A 19,810-nucleotide genomic window follows, 5' to 3' on the forward strand; every position below is an offset into this window, starting at 1 on the left:
AAATTATTCATACTTATTCATATTTATGTATAGAAAAAAACAGTTTTAGGAATATCTCAAAAAATACATTTTGAAAATTTCTTTGAGTTCCATAAACAAGTTCCAGTACCGAATGAGTGAATAGATGCTTAAGTCCCTAATTTGGGTAGATAATGTTGCAATATATATATATATATATATATATATATATATAATTTTTTTATTTTGTGGCACAGTTACTACTATGCAGTTCATTCTATAAGGACTTATCTGTCCATTCATCCATTTTATTTCTCCTCTTTCCTTATGTCCATACAAATCTAAAAAAATCAGTCCTCTGTGCCCTCAAGACCTTTCCTACACATATGCCTATATACTGCCATTGAATTGAACCAATTGATATATTTTGACAAAGTTAGATCCATGGTGTTATTATCTATATATGCACACATTCTTGCAGTTTTCTTTTTAATTAATCTAACAGTCATAACACACATTGTTATGTGGCAAATCTTGATTGAAAGGAAATAGTTGAATGCACTAAATGGAGGGTTGTGTTTTGGTTCAGAATTTCTCTTTTTACAGAAGGTTTTGAATAATGTAAATGGAATTTAAAATCACATATATGGTGCTAAACAAGCTCACACTCAGCAACACAAAGATATATAGTTCTTGAATTCATAATGTCATGAGAATATTCACTTATGATTTAAGAGTATATTACATCTCTATTAACTCCTTTTTATTCTCCCGGTAGGAGATTTTTAAGTACCTGATAAAATGAATAATTCTAAACAAATGACTTAAAAATTCAAGCTTTACATATTAAAAAAAGTATTCTTCTGGAGTAAAAAAAATGTTTTCTAAACCCTAACAGAAACTTATATTGTTTTTGTGTATTTAAAACATTTTAGCCTTGAGTATAGCGATTAAAGGTTGATCTCTCCTGTCATTTGTTTCTCCCCAAATTTTAACTTCATTACTGGTTTATCATTAGCTTTTTTTACAAAAAAGGAAACCATTTTTTATGATTTCCAACTTGCTTGCCATTTACCAGTTTCTTATAAATCTCTGACTTTAGAAATCGAGGAAAAGAATCCTTGGCCATAAGACTATAGATTAACTTCTGAGCCTCATCAAAACATTTGAGAGTTGGTTCTGCAATATTCTTTGAGATGAGGTCCCTGGTACTGAAGTCAATGTTGATCTGTGGAAATAAGTTTGCATATAATTACATTAGTTTAATCAAGGAATACATGGTTTATACAGATGGTAGATATACATATTATATAATTTATTTTCTAAACACAAAGTTAATCTGATGCAAAACAGCAGAAAGGTCATACATTTATTTTTTGTAGTGTAGAACACATGTTTGGTTTAATTATATTTCCTAGGTTGAGAGGGTTGGCATTGACAGAGGACACAGATAAAGCCTTATTTTGAGATTATAAACAAAAATGGGACGGTGAAAAATCAGACAAGATATTTCATGTTTTTAAATTTCTTTTCCCACAAATCCTTTTCCCTTAGTACTTTGACCCTAATACTTACAATGTACTCTCCATAGACATAACAATAAATAGAACTTACTAGATTGGCTTCTGCCAACCCATCCTCATTTTCATACTTCCCCTTGTTGTTTTCCCACACATCATTGCTTTTCATTCTGATTTGTGTTTCTTTTTGTTTGCCAAAATAAAGCAAATAATATCCCCCTCTTCACTGACTCCCATGCCTTCCACAGAATAGATCTATATGTGTATGCGTGTGTGTGTGTGTGTGTGTGTGTGTGTGTGTGTATCCCTGTCCCCATACCATTACTATACATGAGTATTCCCAGCAAGATCTAATAGAGATCTATTATAGTAGACACACCATTCATCTGAAAATTTGTAAAATGCCCCAAACCTTCTTGTCAAGATACTTGTCCAACTCTACACAAATTCCAGGGTATATTCTGTGAAGCAGAAAATTTCATATCCAAGTTTTCTAATTTAAATGGAAAATATTCATGAAGTGCAAAAGAGATTTGAATCATAGATTTAAAAACATGAAAGGCAGGTGCTGTATCTGTCTTATTCATCTTTCTATTTTCTGGTCTTTAGCAGAATATCTACCATATAATAAGAAATCAATAAATATTAGTTGAATAAAGTGTTTCTTGGCAAAATGGAAGAGATTACAAAAATGCCATAATTTGGGGGTCCGGTAAAAGAAAGACTATGAATGATAATTTTTGCTTATTAAATGGAGGTTAAAAGAGGAGGACATACCTATAATCAAACCTTTCCTCAGCTACTTACTTGCTATTCATTTGAATGAAGTAAGTTCTATCATTTCTTTTAATGTTCGATTTCCATGGTATAAAAGGGAATAGGAATAGCATCTATCTTAAACTGTTTCAAGGACTAAATGAGATAAGTAATATCAAAATATTTTAATATTGTTGTTCCAGGAAGAAAAAAAAGAAGAAAAACTTTTAATTTGAAAAGAATCATGAAAAGGCCACTATTTGTTCACAGATGTTCTTTGTTGAGAGACTTCAGCTACTCAGTGATCCCACATCTGCACTTTTATTTCTCTGATCATCCTTCTCCATCATCCATCAAAGTCTCAGGTTCAATGCTGCAACTTCCTGAAGACCTCAAAAGCTGGAATCAATTTCTTCTTCGTTATACAGGAAGATGGTACAGGACAGTGGAAAGACTTTGGGATAATTTTCTCATCTGTGTTCTAACACTTAGGACCTTGGTGACCAGAGGGGAGTTATTTTAATATTTCTGAGCTCTACTTCCTCATGTTTAAGCTAGATAGTTCTTAACTGAGTTGTTACAAGGAATAAAACGAAATGATCCATATATTCACTGATTTCACAAATATTTATGAGTATCTATTATGTAAAAATGCTTTCTATACTTGGGAAAAGATAACCAACAACTAAATAAATAGCATTATTTTAGATTTAAACTTGAATGATGAGAAGAAACGAGTCTTCTAAGGATCTGGGGCAAAACATTTCTGGCAGAAAAAAAAAACAATGAAAGCAAAGTCCCTGATGCAAGAATTTGTTATGTTCTGAAAAGCTGCTATGCCTGGATGGCTGGAGTACAGAGTGTGACAAAGAAAGTTCTTGTAATGAGAGTTGCCTACGAGTCTTGTAGGGCTTACGTGAAGTGTAAAGAGTTCTTATTTTTCTGCTAGAAGCACTAGGAAGACCCTGAAGAGTTCTGAGGAGGGAAGTGGCATGATGCCATGTCGTGAACCTAGTATACCGCCTGCCTCATAGTGGGGATCAGTAAATAGTGGCCGACGTCAAGCTCTTGCAGTGGTTTTTAAACATCTAGGGTATTCTGTTTCATCAATCCTATCTTGTGTTGGGGGGCTATGAGGATAAATATTGCCTGTTCCCTCCCTTAGCCATGCTGTTAATTGTTTAATGGCATCATCTGCAATTTGTTTAACTTTGTATCCCCCATAATAGTAAATATAGCAAGTCGGCTCACTGAGGCATTCATTCATTGGGTGAGTTTTCACTGACAGCAGGGCTGGTGCGTGCCTGGTACACAGTGCTGGCTTATTATTATTTTCCTCAGAACTGAACACTTGCAGTAACTCCCCATTTCCTATTTGAAAACTCCAAAGCCGGGGCGCCTGGGTGGCGCAGTCGGTTAAGCGTCCGACGTCAGCCAGGTCACAATCTCGCGGTCAGTGAGTTCGAGCCCCGCGTCAGGCTCTGGGCTGATGGCTCAGAGCCTGGAGCCTGTTTCCGATTCTGTGTCTCCCTCTCTCTCTGCCCCTCCCCCGTTCATGCTCTGTCTCTCTCTGTCCCAAAAATAAATAAACGTTGGAAAAAAAAATTAAAAAGAAAACTCCAAAGCCTTGATTTCGGCATTCGTGGACTTTACAACATAGTCCTACCTGATACAATTTTTTCTCCTCTAGGTGTGCTCTGTATTTCTACCAAGCTGGACACTTCCTTGCAAATTCCTTTTATTTTCCCACCTACGAACATTTTCTTTCATACCATCCTAGTCTAGCTGAAAGTCATTCCTTTCACCATCTTCTATGTCTGTAAGGCTACATTCAAGTAATATCCACCCTATGTCACTTAGGCTATATTTACATTTCGTGCATCCCTCTCTATGCCTTGAGCCATGTAAGGACTCAATAAATATGTACTGAATAAATAAAGTAAAAAAAAAAAGTTTCTATATCTGTTAAAAATCATGTTTGAATTTTGAAGAAAACTATTCCACTTCAGCATAATACCAATAATTAATGTTATTTATTAAAATAGGTTAAAATTGTTCTTCTGACTTATCTCCCCTTTTTTTCTGACTTGTCTGTTTTCCTACCAAGGAGCTGCCAACATCAGCTATGATAGCTGAGTGATGAGCAGATATACTAATCCCAGGAGATAATTAGTAGTCTTAAGAGACTGTGTCTTGGCAATTCAGCTTAATGTCAGTGACAAAACATCACACCCACATGTTTGTATAAATGTCATTATTTTCCTCCAAGTTCTTCAAGCTCAAAACATAGGAGTCATCTCTGACATTTCTTTTTTCTCTGATCTCTCTCTATTTTCCCCCCTCATTTGCCTTTTCTTTTGTAATTTTGTAATGGTCCTTTTCACTCATATTTCTCCAGTTTAGTCTTTTATAATGGAATTTCTTTCCTAAATTATTAAATTTACCTCTAGTCTGATACCTCTTCTTATAATGTCTTTTCCTTCCCTCCTGAACATGTGAAAGCATAACTACACCAGTTTCACCAAAATATCACTTTCATTGTACGAATATTCAGCTGAAAACCCATTATTTTTAGTAACATAAGCTTTACATATCTTACCTTGGCATTTGAACTTCCTCACACCCAGAGTCCAATGTGCTGTTTCAAAATCTCCTACTTGTCCTTAGCAATATCTATAAAACTGGTCTACTTTCTGTTCCTGAAGGAACTCTACCTAAAGCTCTTATTTGTGCTGTTTTCAGCATCTAAGATCCCTTTCACCCCCACGATTTTATTCTGTATAGATTTTCCTTATCTTTTATGATTTAGCTTAAGTTGAATGTCCTCTGGGAAGCCTTCCTTACCCACAGAAGGAAAGTCACTATAATTTCCTTATCATTACACACTATTTTGATGTAAAGTTTTTAAGATATTTGATTTCTTGATTAAACAGATTTAGGGGCGCCTGGGTGGCTCAGTCGGTAAAGCGTCCGACTTTGGCTCAGGTCATGATCTCACGGTCCGTGAGTTCAAGCCCCGCGTCGGGCTCTGGGCTGATGGCTCAGAGCCTGGAGCCTGCTTCCGATTCTGTGTCTCCCTCTCTCTCTGCCCCTCCCCCATTCATGCTCTGTCTCTCTGTCTCAAAAATAAATAAACGTTAAAAAAAAATTTAAACAGATTTAGATACAAAGGCTTCTGTTAATATTAAGTATTCAATCTGATTATCAGAGAAAACAGATTTGTCACTACAAAGAGAATTCAATAGTTCATGATATGGAACTAACTCTTTTTGTATCTGTTGTCTTTTCCCTATTTATTTTGCTAATTCCCTTTTTCTTTGCATGCCTCCGAAAATATGCATTCTTTCATCTATACAAAGTCTTCTCTCCCTAGATGTTTTCCCTGATTACTCTGTTTTCATCCCTGGCAAAATATTTGGACACTGGCATTATCTCTAAAATAATCATAATGATATTTAAATATGATTATTTTAACTGTAAATAATAATTGTTGCTATTTATTAAATATTAGTACCGATATACTAAGTCTTTATATGGCTGTCTTATGTCACATGCACACAACTATCAGATATACACTATTATTATCCCCATTTTTCTGAGGGTAAAAACTAATATATATCTGAAAAAGTAGGCATTTCATTTGTAATCTTTCCTAGAACTTATTTATTTGAAATATTTTATTGAGTGGGTGCTTAGAAGTTGTGTGAAGGATCTGAAGAGGTGATTAAAGTGAAAAGTCCATCAAGAAGACAGATTTTGAAAAGGCAGTTCAAAGGAAATGAGATTTTAAGCAAATCTTTGAAGTACTGTCATGAATAGAGATTAAGAAAAGTAATTGCAGATGGGTGGGTAAGCCAGAAGAAGCCTGGTGGGGTTTGAGAGGAGGAAAGACAAGAACCTGGAGAGGCATGAAGGCACCAGATTATGTGGGACCTTGTAGTTCTCATTAAAGAATTCTTACTTAACCTGAGAGCAAGGAGGAGAATTTTAAGTAAAGGGGTGATGTACAAACATGTTTGGAAAACAACAACAACAACAACAAAACATGTCACTGGTTGCCATGTGGTGTGATAGCTGGGTGTGTTTAAAAGGAAGAAAAATGAAAAAAAATATCAGAAGTTCAGGTGGTCGGTGATGGTGAATTCAACTATGTAATTAGTGGGACATGCACATATTTTAAAGATATCTAGAAGGTAGAATGGGTGGAGCTTGTGATTGAATAGTGAGCTGGGATGAGGGACACAATCTTTAAGAATGGCTGGATTTTAACAATATTCTGAAGAATGAGGTGACAGAAAGTGTTGATGGATTGGACATGGGGTGTGAGTGGAAGAGAAGAATCAAGGATGACTACCAATTATTTCACCAGAGCAAACAGAACAGAGTTGCTATTCACTAAGATTGGGAGACTCAAGTAGAAGATAGTTTTGAACACAAAATCAGGACTCAGACTTGAATTTGTTAAGTTTGAGCTGCCCTTTAAACATTTTTTAATGTTTATTATTATTTTTTTTTATTTTTGAGAGGGAGAGAGACAGAACATGAGGTGGGGGGAGGGGCACCGAGCGAGAGGGAGACACAGAATATGAAAAAGACTCCAGGCTCTGAGCTGTCAGCACAGAGCCCGATGTATGGCTTGAACTCATGAACCATGGGATCATGATCTGAGCCCAAGTCAGACCCTTAACTGACTGAACCACCCAGGTGCCCCCTTGAGCTGCTCTTTTAAAGAAATAGAACTAGAGGAAATTCCTGGCAGAGTGAATGTAAGCAGAAAGTAAGTCAGAGAAAGACGATATCATATGTTTTCACTCATATGTGAAATTTGAGAAACTTAACAGAAGACCATGGGGGAAGGGAATTGGAAAAAAGTAGTTTCAGACAAAGAGGGAGGCAACCATAAGAGACTTAAATACAGAGAACAAACTGAGTGTCGATGGAGGTGTGGCGGGGTGGGGGGGGAGAAGGAGAAATGGCTGATGGGCATTGAGGTGGGCACTTGGGATGAGCACTGGGTGTGGTATATAAGCAGTGAAACATGGGAATCTACCCCTGAAGCCAAGAGCACACTGTATAAACTGTATGCTAGTTAACTTGACAATAAATTATATTAAAAAAAGAAAAGAAATGAGGATTGCCTTCCCTCATTATAGTGTATGTTGGGTTATGGGTCTGCACAGCAAAAGCAATTGTTAAAGAGCAGTCAGTAAGGAGGGAAGAGATCAAGTCTTCGAAGTCAATTAAAGATAGTATTTCAATTAAGAGAGAGTGATCAATTTTGTTAAATGCCCCCTGAAAAGTCAATTTGGGTGAGATGTGAGAATTAAGCTATCAAAATTGTCACGTCTTTTCTTCTCAAAATGCCTTGAATTTTCAGTAACTGGTGGAAAAAGTGAAAAATGTTGGGCCTAATATATATATTCTGACATAAATTTCTTTAAAAGAATCACTTCTGGGGCATGTCTGTCAACCATACCCTCAACTTTGCATTCATTTCAACTATGATTTTTGGCTGAGTTCTACCAGAAAATACATGGATGGATTTCTATCTCAAAAAGTAAGACAGAAAAGATGTTGAGCTCAGAGTAGACCGAAAGTGAGATCCATCAGGAAGTGGCCTTCTAAAGATGCACACTTTCCAATTGTATGGTATTGAGGGACTCCTGAATTGCTTGGGAGTTACAGGGCAGCTTAGACTTCGCTGAGCAGTCAAACTAGTAGGTCCAGAGCCTGGGCTGAACAGTGTTTCAGTTGAGGAAATAAACAGAGATATATTATTTCCTAATATGATAGTTACTTGCATTGTGTTTGTAAAGATACTCTTTAGTTTCAAGGACTCCGAGAAATACAATATTTAATATGCTTATTTTTCAAAAGATTATAAATTATCTTAGATATCTGAGACCACTGCACTGTCAATCTCAGAAAACAAGAATTGTGGTTCTTCCAGAATGACAGCTGAGATGTCATCACAACCATTGAGAGGCTTTTAAATTCTGTCAGTTTTGAAAAGGCCTTGACACTGGTGACATTGACAGCAATCCATTGCATTAAAATGACTGCCTTCTGAATGATGTTTGTGGTAGTTGTTTAAAAACAATTTTATTCTAAAGATCCAGAATATTTTAGTACCCATGTGATTTTGTTAACTACAAGGCATGCCAGCCAAATTCCTCTTTGCTACACCAGTGGTTTTTAAATTCTTTTGGTTTTCAACAAATTATTTTATCAGGAAGAATACATTTTAAAGTGTACCATTTGGCTTTCCTGTGACCCTAAACCTTGCTTTATATAATTTTACATAATTTGAATGAAAAGTTTTCAATTGTGTTCTCACATTCAAATTAGATAGCCTTGTCCTCATTTAGAATGTATAGTGTAGCAGGAGACTGTCATTATGCAAAGGGTGTGTGCATGCATATGTAAAACACCTTACTAAAATGGAGCAGGCAGCATCTCAGACCTCATTCACAACAGAGCTTAAAAATTACTATTCAAATTAAAGCCGCCTATAATCATGTTTTTGGTTACATAATTCTATTTAATCACCACTAACACCTCTTCTATTACTTCATTTTTGGCATCATTAAAGGCACACGAATATTCTGAAATATATTCTCAAGGGGCTATTAAAGTTGAAAATAGCCAAGTTTGTAACATCTAGAAGGAATTCATCCCTGCACAAGACTTTATCCTTTTGTTCTTATTGGCTGTAGAGACAGAAATAAGTGACACAAATTGGGAGGTAATGCTAACATCTCAAATTGGGCAAAGAAGCAAAAGAAATCATAACATATGAAATCACACAAATTGCTAAAAATAATGTACTTAATATGTATGGATCATGTATAAGGATTGCTAAAAATAGACGTACATAAGCAAAGCTATCTGGTACAGCTGCAGGGGAGTCAGAACGACTGGCTTCATTCAACAACACAAACATACTAATCCAAGATTAATTTCAGTAGCACAGGGATCCATGGAAGTTCAAAAAACACCTGAGTGTTTCTGTTTTCCTTTTTTTTTTTTAAGAGAGAGCGAGAGTGAGAGAGCTTTTGCGTGCATGTGTGAGTAGGGGAGGAGCAGAGGGAGAGGAAGAGAGAGAATCTTAAGCAGGCTCCACACCTAGTGCACAGCCACATGTGTGGCTCGATCCCACAAACTGTGAGATCATGACCTGAGCCGAAATCAAGAATTGGATCCTTAACCTACTGAGTCACCCAGGCACTCCTGACTGTTTTCTTTTTGAGTTGAAATGTAGCAACCAATTTTTCAGAGGCCCAAAATGATACTGCAAATTATTTGGAAGAAATACTCCCACAACTCTTTTTTCTCTTAATGTCATATTTGAATCTAAGCTTCATAGTTTAAGAAGTTATACAAATTAAAGAGAATATGAGAAGAGAAATAAAGCTTTTGTTAGAAAGGAAGATAGACTCTATGTGCCAAGATAATTTTATACTTTTGCCTTTAGCATAAACATCAAGGTTTCTGGGCTATTTTGCAAACATAAAGATAAATAGATCTGAAGAAAGGAATTTGAAACCTAAAACCATGGGCTGTAGACCTCTCTCCTCGTGGTCTGTTGTATCTTAATGATGCAGGGCTCATTACTTTTTCTCTAGGGCTCAGTTCATTTTCATCCGTACAATGTGGATGATTGTTATACCTCCGTAAGATAGTGACAACGATGATCGGATGAGTCCACGTAGAAGCACTGTGCACATGTTACTCATGGGTTTCTTTAGCTGTGTTTTCCTCCCTTCCTCCTACCTCACCTCCTCCTCAATTTGCTCCTTTTTCTCCTGTCTCTCTCTTTCTTTTTCATAGACTCTTTATTTTCAGAGGCAGAAATTATTGGGCTCCAGGAGGTGAATTACCCCAGTTTGCACTGCGACATACAGTACTAGGCTTCCTTCCCTACTGGACTAGCTTCTAGGAACTGGCTGATCCTTTTCTCCACTGTTTTTCCTTTCCTTTCTTCCCTCCTATTGTGTCTTATTTCCCTCTATATTCCCATCACTGGTCAAAGCTCATGAATTACTTCTTTTGAGATATATTTTATCACCCCCTAGAATCAGATTTTCCTGATGCATGCTACCACATTACCTGTATTTCCCTACTGCAACTCTCATGAAAGCTTATTGTAATTATTTTTTAACTGGAGTCCTCCCATCAAAATGGTTAGCTTTACCTGTTCAGGGATTCTTTCCTTTTTCTTATCTGCACCAGCATAATCCCTGACATGTATTAGACACTTAGTGATTAGTGCACCAAAGTTAGTAAATTAATAAATAAGCAAACTCATTATATCTGGAGATGATTCTAGAGTTGGGGGGGCACTGTTGATAAGCAGCAACTTGTGGGGTAGGACAAAAACATCAACACACTGGGGAAATGGCACTTAAAAATGCAAAGAAAAGTTCTGAATATAAGGTGGGGAATACAAAATTGGCAAGACAGTTATATCCAGAAGTGCTTCTAAATGCCCATTTTCATGGGCTTCTCTCTACCAATAATTCACGTATCTGTTTCCTTAGCTCATGACTCCATTTAAAGCTAATCTTAAAATAAAGGCCTTATCTCAATATCTTGTCTCACTACTATTCAATCATTATATCCTTCTAGGTTTAATGTAAAGAGTTTCCTCTGCAACTTTTTTTTGGTTTTGCACTTAATCATTTGTTGCCTTGCTATTTTTTCCTAGTTCTATAAATTTCATTTTTAAAAACCCAACTAGATTCAAAGTTTTTTTGAGTCAAACCGTAGTTTCAACCTATTTTATTTTCTTGCATTTCCTTATCAAGCTGCCTGCTTCACACAACATATTGCTTTATACTTATGTGTGTGTGTGTGTGTGTGTGTGTGTTCTGTATGTGTGTAATTCTGTTCTCCAACCTAGACTGAGCTTCTCTTCCATGGAGATACTTTATCATATATGAGGGTGAATAGTAGGCACAGAATAAGCATTTACTGTTGTGAAATAAAATATGCCAATAAATAACATTTTACTGTCTTAAAAATAAAAGCAAAAAACCAGACACAGATATTTTAAAAAGTGTCCTGCACACTACTCATTAAGATACCTTCTTCTTTATGACTATAGTTCCTGCTTTGTCTTATGAATTATGGTGTCTTCACATTTAATAAATACATTTAACAATTAAGTACTTCACACCAATATCCTCTGACTTAAAAAACTGCCAATGTATTTGTTCCTGGATTGAATAATCCAGGATAATATGCAGTCGGATTTTGAATTTATATAATTTTAAGCATCCCACTGTTATATGATTTAGAACATTTTCTAATATCACAGAATGATGACATAAACATTTCTCTCTCTAATCACATATTTTTCCATCCTGACCAATTTTCTTTTCAATATAAAGGAATGATATAAATATAATATATATAAGTGATATAGATATAACATGAATATTTAAAATATGTTAGTGTCTTAGCTAATACAAAAATATTATTTGAATTTTTTGAAGGTTTCCATTCTTTTGAGACGAAGTATTATTTTCTTAAAATTTCCCAATATTATGAAATATTATGAAATTCTTTCCAAATTAAAGGAAGCATGAATACAAGTTTAAGAATTTTTCCGTTTAACCTAAAGGTACGTAATGTGTGTTAAGTAGAAAATATTGCTTGAAAATATTTTAACATTATTAAAAATAATTTAAAAATATTGCTTGTCTAATAATTTTCTCATTTTCAAATCGCTTACTTAAAATACTTGGGTCATACTTTTTTTTTCTCAGTATTTTCTTCTAAAATTATTTAGGTATAGTCCATTCAATGAGCAGCACTTTTTATTTGAAACTAGTGATTTGCTAACATGTTTGTATAATGGTTGTTTTCAGGTTGAAACTATAGCCCATAAGGCTATAACGTGACTTGTGTTTTTTAAAAAAGAAAGGGATTACAATTTCTTAAAAGCTGTTCTGAATAATGTAAACCATTGACATGTGGTCTCATTCATCATTCTCATGTGTGTTCTGTGGTTGTTACATGCTTGTTTTATAAATGCTTTCTTAGATGAGGAAACTGAGGCTCAGAGAGATAAAGCAGCTTACCACAAAATTACAGGATTTGAATTAGATCTAGGTATCTCTAAGTTTCCAATTTTCCATTACATCACACTAACTCTCTATTAGTGTAGAAACCAAAGGAACTGTAACACTGTAAGTGAGAGGGCATACAGGCCAGTTACAATTATTATCATTTCTCTTAGAGACCTAGAAGTTCATTTTTTTGTTGTTGTTTTGTTCAATGTGCTGTCTTTGCCTGGGAAACTGAGAACCATTAGTAATGTCAATTTATAGACACGGATTGTTTATCGTAAATTTAGTATAATCTAATTGTAAATTGTCTAAGTGCATAAATTAAAAATTGTTAAGTTATGATAGCAACTTTATAGATGAGGAAATAAAGACACAAGAAGTGGAAAAGAAAATAAACAGGAATTAATAGACATTCGGATAAGATGACTTTGCCATTGTCCTTTACTTTAGGGTTTGCTACCAAGGAAATTGGTTATAATTTTGATTCTTTGTAAGAGTCACTTATACAACTACAACTGTATAACAAAATGGAGAATATTTTCATATAAATCTCATTCTTAAGTAACTGTTTTTACTTATGAAAATCATGTCTTCCAGCTTCCATATCAAATATATCACCTCATCTTGTTAAGTCTGCCTACTAGATAAATCTAGAATACTTCCCATCTTTTCTTTATCTTTACTGCTGCCTATCCAACTTCACCCCCCACTTCTCATTAGCAATATCAAAATGTTTGCAGTTTCTAGAAAACACTGGGAAGCTTTGTACCTCCATGTTGTATCACCATGTCCTCAGTCTGAAATATTCTTTCTTCAAATGCTGACTTGATATTACTCTTTTCATGACATACATTTTTCATGTGTGAATTACCCTGAAAAAACATCCCTTAACTCTCCAGATTTGATCACTTTTCCAGTGTGCTAAAATGAATTTTAAATGTGGCTTTATTATTCTATTGCTTTTTGTAAATTTGGCTGGTTTTATTACAAGTCACTATTTTCTGTTTCATCACTTCACTGTGTGGACAGGTATTCAAAAAATAGATTTAATGACTCAACATACTCACAGTTGTAATAAAATTAAACGAAAGCTGATGGACTACAGGGAAATATCTTCAAGACTGTGATTGGTATATAATATAAGAGGCAAATGTCCTTTAGTAATTTGGGAATTGAAATTTAATAATTTGTTGAACTAGAAACAACTAATGGCAAATAATAAGAAAGATAATGACTATTTCAAATATATATATATTTCTTTGTTTTCAGTGAATTTTGTCATATTCAATAAAAACATTTTTAGACACTTCAAGGAAAAAACATAATCTACTACTTGAAAAGCAGTCATAAATTTAGTTATATTTATTTAGCCAATTTAATTAGATGGACAAATTATAAAAAGCTGTAAAATTCTTATATTCTAAAATAATGACTGTGCTGTTTAAATTATTACTGTGTAAATTTATTTTAGAAGACAAGACTAGGAAAACAAAACTGTTTTGTCAAAATTGATAATTTATTATATATTGTAAGATTGAATGAAAAGGTGGCATTTCTTATTAGAAGACTTTTCATGCAAATGTTTGAGAATGTTATTCTAAAACAATCACTGTTAATTAGATGAATTCATAAAGAAGAAAAAGATCTGGCTTTCAAATCAATATCACAATAAATAGGATATCTTTAGAGCTGATTTCAAAGCCTTTTAGGGAATGACACATTAATCAACTTGACAAATCTCATACACTATATTTTCAATTTTCCAGAATTATTAATTGATTCTTAGATGGTGACTGGGAAATGAATGTTAAAATAGCTCCACAGCAGTTAAAAATCCACCCCCTGCCTTCACCACCCCATGAATTCAAGGCTGTGCTTTAGTGGCTCATATATATGCCTGTAAAGTTATACTAGCCAATGTATGCTGCAGTAATTAATGTCCAATTAAAACTTGAACTACTGCTACAGCAACTTTATGTCCTGGTCTTTCCAAAAGTGTTTTCATTTCATCTATTCTGTTCTTTGTCCCCATAAGTACAATAACCCTTCTTACACCACGAATCCTAATTTTGGATCAGAAAATATGATAACTGTCCCTTTGGAGGAAACTGATATTTTACCTCTATTAGAAAAATGAGTTGTACCAAAAGTTTCTATTTGGTACTAATAATGCAGTGTAGCTTTCTGTTTGCTATTTATGCATTAAAACTCTTTGCTTACAGGATATCATCAGTGGGGAACGGAAGTGGTTTTAAATTATAAATTGCTTAAACTTTAAAGTGAAATGTTAAAGGGGTATGTGAAGATGATCACAGTTTTGGTTCTGAAAATGAAATCAAATATAAATGAGATGTTACACACATTAAACACTTTTTGGGGAGCTATTATCAGTCTTTCCAGGTTTCTTTCTAAGGCGTTTTCTACTTTCCTGACCTTAAAGCAGCGCAGGTGGGTCCTGATCACATAAAACAATGTGGCTCACACATTGGCTCATTTTTGCCATTAAAGAAATAAAGGTAAGCAAATCTGTCTTTTGAAAAATAAGACATTACATGCCATAATGTGGACATCCAAACTACTAAAAGTGAAGAATTCATAAGGTTGGTTAGTAGCTGTATTCCCCCCACATATTATTCCTAATTTGTTAAATAAATTATTCTACTCTAGAATTCTATTCCATGTTGACTACCATGATTTACAACAGGAAAAACCAAAGTGAGCTTGAAACGCAACAACACATTTAAATAGCATTTCTGTAGAGTTAACTTTAGAGCAATTTAACTTAAGACAATAAATACTATTTTTCAAGAGTATGAATGTCGTGCTAAAGAAACAAAACTTCTGGTCAAAGTTTTGGTCAAAGAAACAAAACCTGGCACATAACAGGTGTTGAAAAATATTTGCTGAATCAGCAAAAGATAGGATCATCTTAAGACACTTCTATTGGAGTTTACAGACATTTTCTATTTGAATACATAGCGACAATTTGATCTCCCTTTAGATGGATTTAGTGTCTTATAATTGGGAGCAGATTTGCTAGGAGATGAATATTCACTATTCTAGAATATTCTACTCACCTCTTTAGGGGCATCAGCTTCAATGAATTCAGAATAAATCATCTTGGCTTTAGAAGCCATCTTTTCTGCACTTTCTGTTTTTTTGAAGTCTTCACAGGCAAGCCAGAACTCAACATTTTCTTCACTAAACTCTGATTTTAGAAATGTTCGAAAAGCATCTAGACCAGCTGTAAAATGTAAAAGAGAAAAATTTAAGAAACATTCAGTGCAGTATACATAACCAATATGAATACGTTGTATGATATGAGCATTTACTTAGTATTCAGTGGCAAATATTTATCATCCTTCTATATATACTTATGTTTTTGTCTTTAAGTGTAAAAACCTTATTTTTGATCAGTAATCATAAACATAAAATAGTCTTGTCTCTATGTATCCAATTAGCTCCACTAACAAAGAAAACCTGTACTTTCTAGATCTGAAATGTCTAGGAGTTGGGTTTAGGGGAAAGTCTTTTTTTTTTTAATGTTTATTTATTTTTGAGAGAGAGAAAGCAGGGGAGGACAGAGAGAGAGGGAGACACAGAATCCAAAGCAGGCTCCAGGCTCCGAGCTCTCAGCATAGAACCCAACACGGGGCTTGACTCACAAACCAGGAGATCATAACCTGAACCAAAGTTGGACGCTCAACTGACAGAGCCACCCAGGCACCCGTATGGTAAAGTCTTTATAGCAGTTACTTTATGGGAAACTGCATAGGCTTTAGCTTTCTACACCCAATGCACTAAGCCCAAATCAAGCTAATGATGTTAAAAGCAATTCCAAGTAAGAATATCTTTGTTACCTTGAGTTGCTGAGGAAACACAATTTGATGCTAAGGGATTAGATTGTGTGGGTTTGGGCTCAAAGCAAAGAAGGAAGGACTGGCATTTATTAATTTTGGATGAATATATTGGCCAATTCTAATCTCTAACCCAGGAAAATAATGGGCAAAATACTTGGAGTGAATGCTTTTCCTCTTGATGTGGCGATAGGCAATTATAAGTCAATGAGGCAAATAAATGGGCTTTTCCTTAAATGTTACCTTAAACAAAACACTGATGTCCCTCCAATCTCCCTCATGGCACCTACTGTAACCCAGCCTGTTCATGGTGTTTTTCTCCTGCTCCCATGTATTCTCCTGAGCATGGATTTGTTCAGAAACTTTAGACCAGGGACTGCAAATAGGCCCACATACTTGCAGGCTGTTTACTTTGCCTCGATTAGTATATGCTATTTCCTTTGAATTTAATAACAACAGCTAGTGCTTGCAGCCTATGATTCCCATATGTCTTATGTCTCCCCATTATTTTACTTTTAGTCAAATTTACACATGTGTTATTCCTTGTTCTCATAGATATTTGAGTTTATGACCACCTGTTTAGACTGTTCTTTTCTTTATTTTTTCATCAAAATGTGCCCTGAAATATTCTTCTTTGGCATATATAGAGCTCATTCAAGAAGGTAATTCTTGCTAAATTGTTTAGGGATGAGTATGGTTAGGAGTGTGCTTCTAGTTAGCAGGTAAGAAAAGTCATTATCAGATTCCTGCAGTTGATGGACTAAGCCAGTACCTTGAGTTCACATTATGTGGTTTCATAGATTGTACACTTCTGAGGTTGGTATTTGTTTATAAATGAGACTCTGGATCTCTCTGAGGAGGAAAATATACATCAGTGCTTTTGCCTCTGGGAGGGATCTTGCCTCTGGGAGGGTACGTTGGTGGCTTTCTCTTCCATCTGCCACGAGGGTCCCTTAGCATGTCCTCAAAGCAGCTCTTCCCTGACTGTGTGCTTAGAGACCTGATCCTTCAAGTTCCAAAGCTGGGACTAATAAGCTTGTGGAGAATCAGGGGAAAGGGAAAATTAACTAGTGAAAAAAAAATGTTAGAGATAGTTTATGAAACAGAAGCCAAAGTCAGTTGTTTGTAGGTTGCTGCAGGTACGAAGCAAAATGGTTTAGTGAAAGAAAATGGGAAAGGCTTCAAGGGAGCAAGATTAAAATGTCTAAAAACACTGGATTAAAAATAGATATAACCATTTTTTTATTATTCGAAATAGCGTTGAAATAACAAGTCATGGCAAAAGGTTATCAGGTACCAATTAAAATTCTCAGTAGAAATATTGGAGAGTGTGGATGTCGTTAATATGTGATCACTATAAAAAATTCAATTAACTGCACATTTATTGCATTTAAAAATACATCCAAGAAGCTTCTGTGACACAAATTTAGGTTACAAAAATCCTCTTAGTAACACTCAATTAAAATTTCCATGAGTTTTGTCCAAACAATGATGAATTTGAGGGGTCAAAACAGAATTGATGCTAAAATCTATTTTATATAGAGAATGAAGTATACTTTAAGGATACGGGAAGAATGTAGATTCCTGTCTGGCAATATTTTATATGTGTGTCGTTAAGGTATATGAGGCTTCCTCTCAGTGAGGATTATCTAAATGCATCTTAGAGAGATGGGAAGTTAGAGATCAAGAAACTTACTATTTTCTCACATCCTACCATTTTCACGAAGGACCACTCTGAGAGCAATTATCGGCTTCTCTCCCCCTGCCATCACTAGGTTTAGGGCACAATGGAACAGAATAAACAGCTAGAACAAGTTAGCTATCCTTGTCTTGAACACACTATTTTACTGAACTCTGCTTCTATTCTACATATACAATATGAATGATCAAAAAATGTCAGGTGACTTTGGAATAATATGGTACATATGATTAAAATGATATCATCTGAGAGCACTCTCTACAAATTGGAATGGCTACTGGTTAGACAAATGGAATAAACAATAGGTGTTGAAACCTATCTGAGAGCCTATGTGTGGTACCTGTAAGACATATCCCCAAGATGACAAAATAACTGGATAATTTGGTGAAATCATTTAGCTGTTTAAAGCATTAAGAAGCATTTTCTTTTTGTAAGCTGTTTTTGGTATTATAAAAAGCAAAAACCAACAGCTACTCAAATGAATCTGTGTGTCTTCTACTCTATGTGGGCACAAAATAAAAAAGATCAGGAGATATGTTGAGGAAAGCATTTGCCTTCAGCTCAACATCTTCTATGCCTCTGTTCTGTGGTGTTGGCCCCTGGATCTCCGCTTCTCTGGAGCCAGCCGGATCACCACCTGCAGAGATACTTTCTTAAGGCTTTTTGTAAACCTGATCTGTCCCACTGGTTATACACTTAAGTAGAAAAGAAACACGCCATTCAAAACTTATAAAAATGCAATTCCATATCTTTGATGTCTTTGGTATATGTTCTTAATTGGATTCTAGGGGCAACGTGGATTCTTTTATGTCTATGCTTTAGGAATTCGTTGTTTAAGAATCATAAAATCAGAATAATTTTGTTTAATCCAATCCAATTTTATATATGAATAAGCAACTATGAAAAATTCACCCAACTTTATTATGTTTTAAACTTTTCTAGCGACGGCTGGGTGACTCAGTCGGTTAAGCATCTGACTTCGGCTCAGGTCATGATCTCACAATTGGTGAGTTCGAGTCCACTGTCAGGGCTCTGTGCTGACAGCTCAGAGCCTGGATCCTGCTTTGGATTCTGTCTCCCTCTGTTTCTGCCCTTCCCCCATTCATGGTCTGTCTATGTCTCTCAAAAACAAATAAACGTTAAAAAAAACTTTTCTAATATTCTGATATTTACTTTACAAATTTAAAGTGGAAATTCCATTTGATTAGTACCAACAATACTAAATTTTAAATATTTTAAAATATATGTCTCTGTAGTGTCATTTCTTTTTCCTGTATGCAATAGAACTGCTGCAAAGCAAAATTATCTATAACAGAAACAGAAGTTCCATATGATTACTTTGAATCAAATTCCAGGGTATTTTATTTATAATTGGCCCAAATTGCCTTATTGAGCCGTATTAAATATAAATATAAACATCCACACAGGTACAGATTAATACATTTAAATATGTTTTTGTTTTCACTAGAAATTAGAATATCAGTTGAAATAAATACTTTAAGAAGTTTTTTTAGCTTCCAAGACATGAAAAAACAAGTCATTTATTTCAATTTTCAACTTTTCAATAGTTTGTGAATTTTTTTCAACTTGTAGCAAGAACAGTCATTATACATACATCAAATGATAATGAGTACAAAAAAATGACAAATTTCTCACTTCCTATTTGGGATTTTCTTTTTGTGTTAACGTTTTGAGTTTCTATAATCTTGTCTTATTTTAAGTCCAACCTAATCCCATTTAGGTTTGAGACCTAAATTGGTGAGACTGTTGGAAATCTTATACTTCAAATATTGATCAAACTCATATTTTATGATGACTACAACGTTCAGAATTTAATGATTTACTTTTAATCGTTATATTTTTAAACTTAGTTGGATCTTACCTTGATTGGTTAAAAGTGTGTCCATATTTTCAGACCACGCCATTGTTTCTGTTGTTGGTGACCTG

At 34.8% G+C, this 19,810-nt stretch overlaps 1 protein-coding gene across 1 annotated transcript in view; it reads right to left on the reverse strand.

Moving 5' to 3' along the window:
- Nucleotides 1-982: 982 nt before the first annotated feature.
- Nucleotides 983-19,810, reverse strand: part of RGS21 (regulator of G protein signaling 21) — a 30,508-nt gene continuing 11,680 nt past the window's right edge. Inside the window, exons 3-5 of the mRNA XM_047839864.1 lie at nucleotides 19,746-19,807; nucleotides 15,385-15,551; nucleotides 983-1,186 (exon numbers count right to left, since the gene is read on the reverse strand). Coding sequence (XP_047695820.1) covers nucleotides 983-1,186; nucleotides 15,385-15,551; nucleotides 19,746-19,807 — 433 coding nt within the window. The remainder of the gene's footprint in view (nucleotides 1,187-15,384; nucleotides 15,552-19,745; nucleotides 19,808-19,810) is intronic.

The sequence above is a fragment of the Prionailurus viverrinus genome, chromosome F1 (assembly GCF_022837055.1).
Source record: "Prionailurus viverrinus isolate Anna chromosome F1, UM_Priviv_1.0, whole genome shotgun sequence".
Classification (NCBI taxonomy): Eukaryota; Metazoa; Chordata; class Mammalia; order Carnivora; family Felidae; genus Prionailurus; species Prionailurus viverrinus.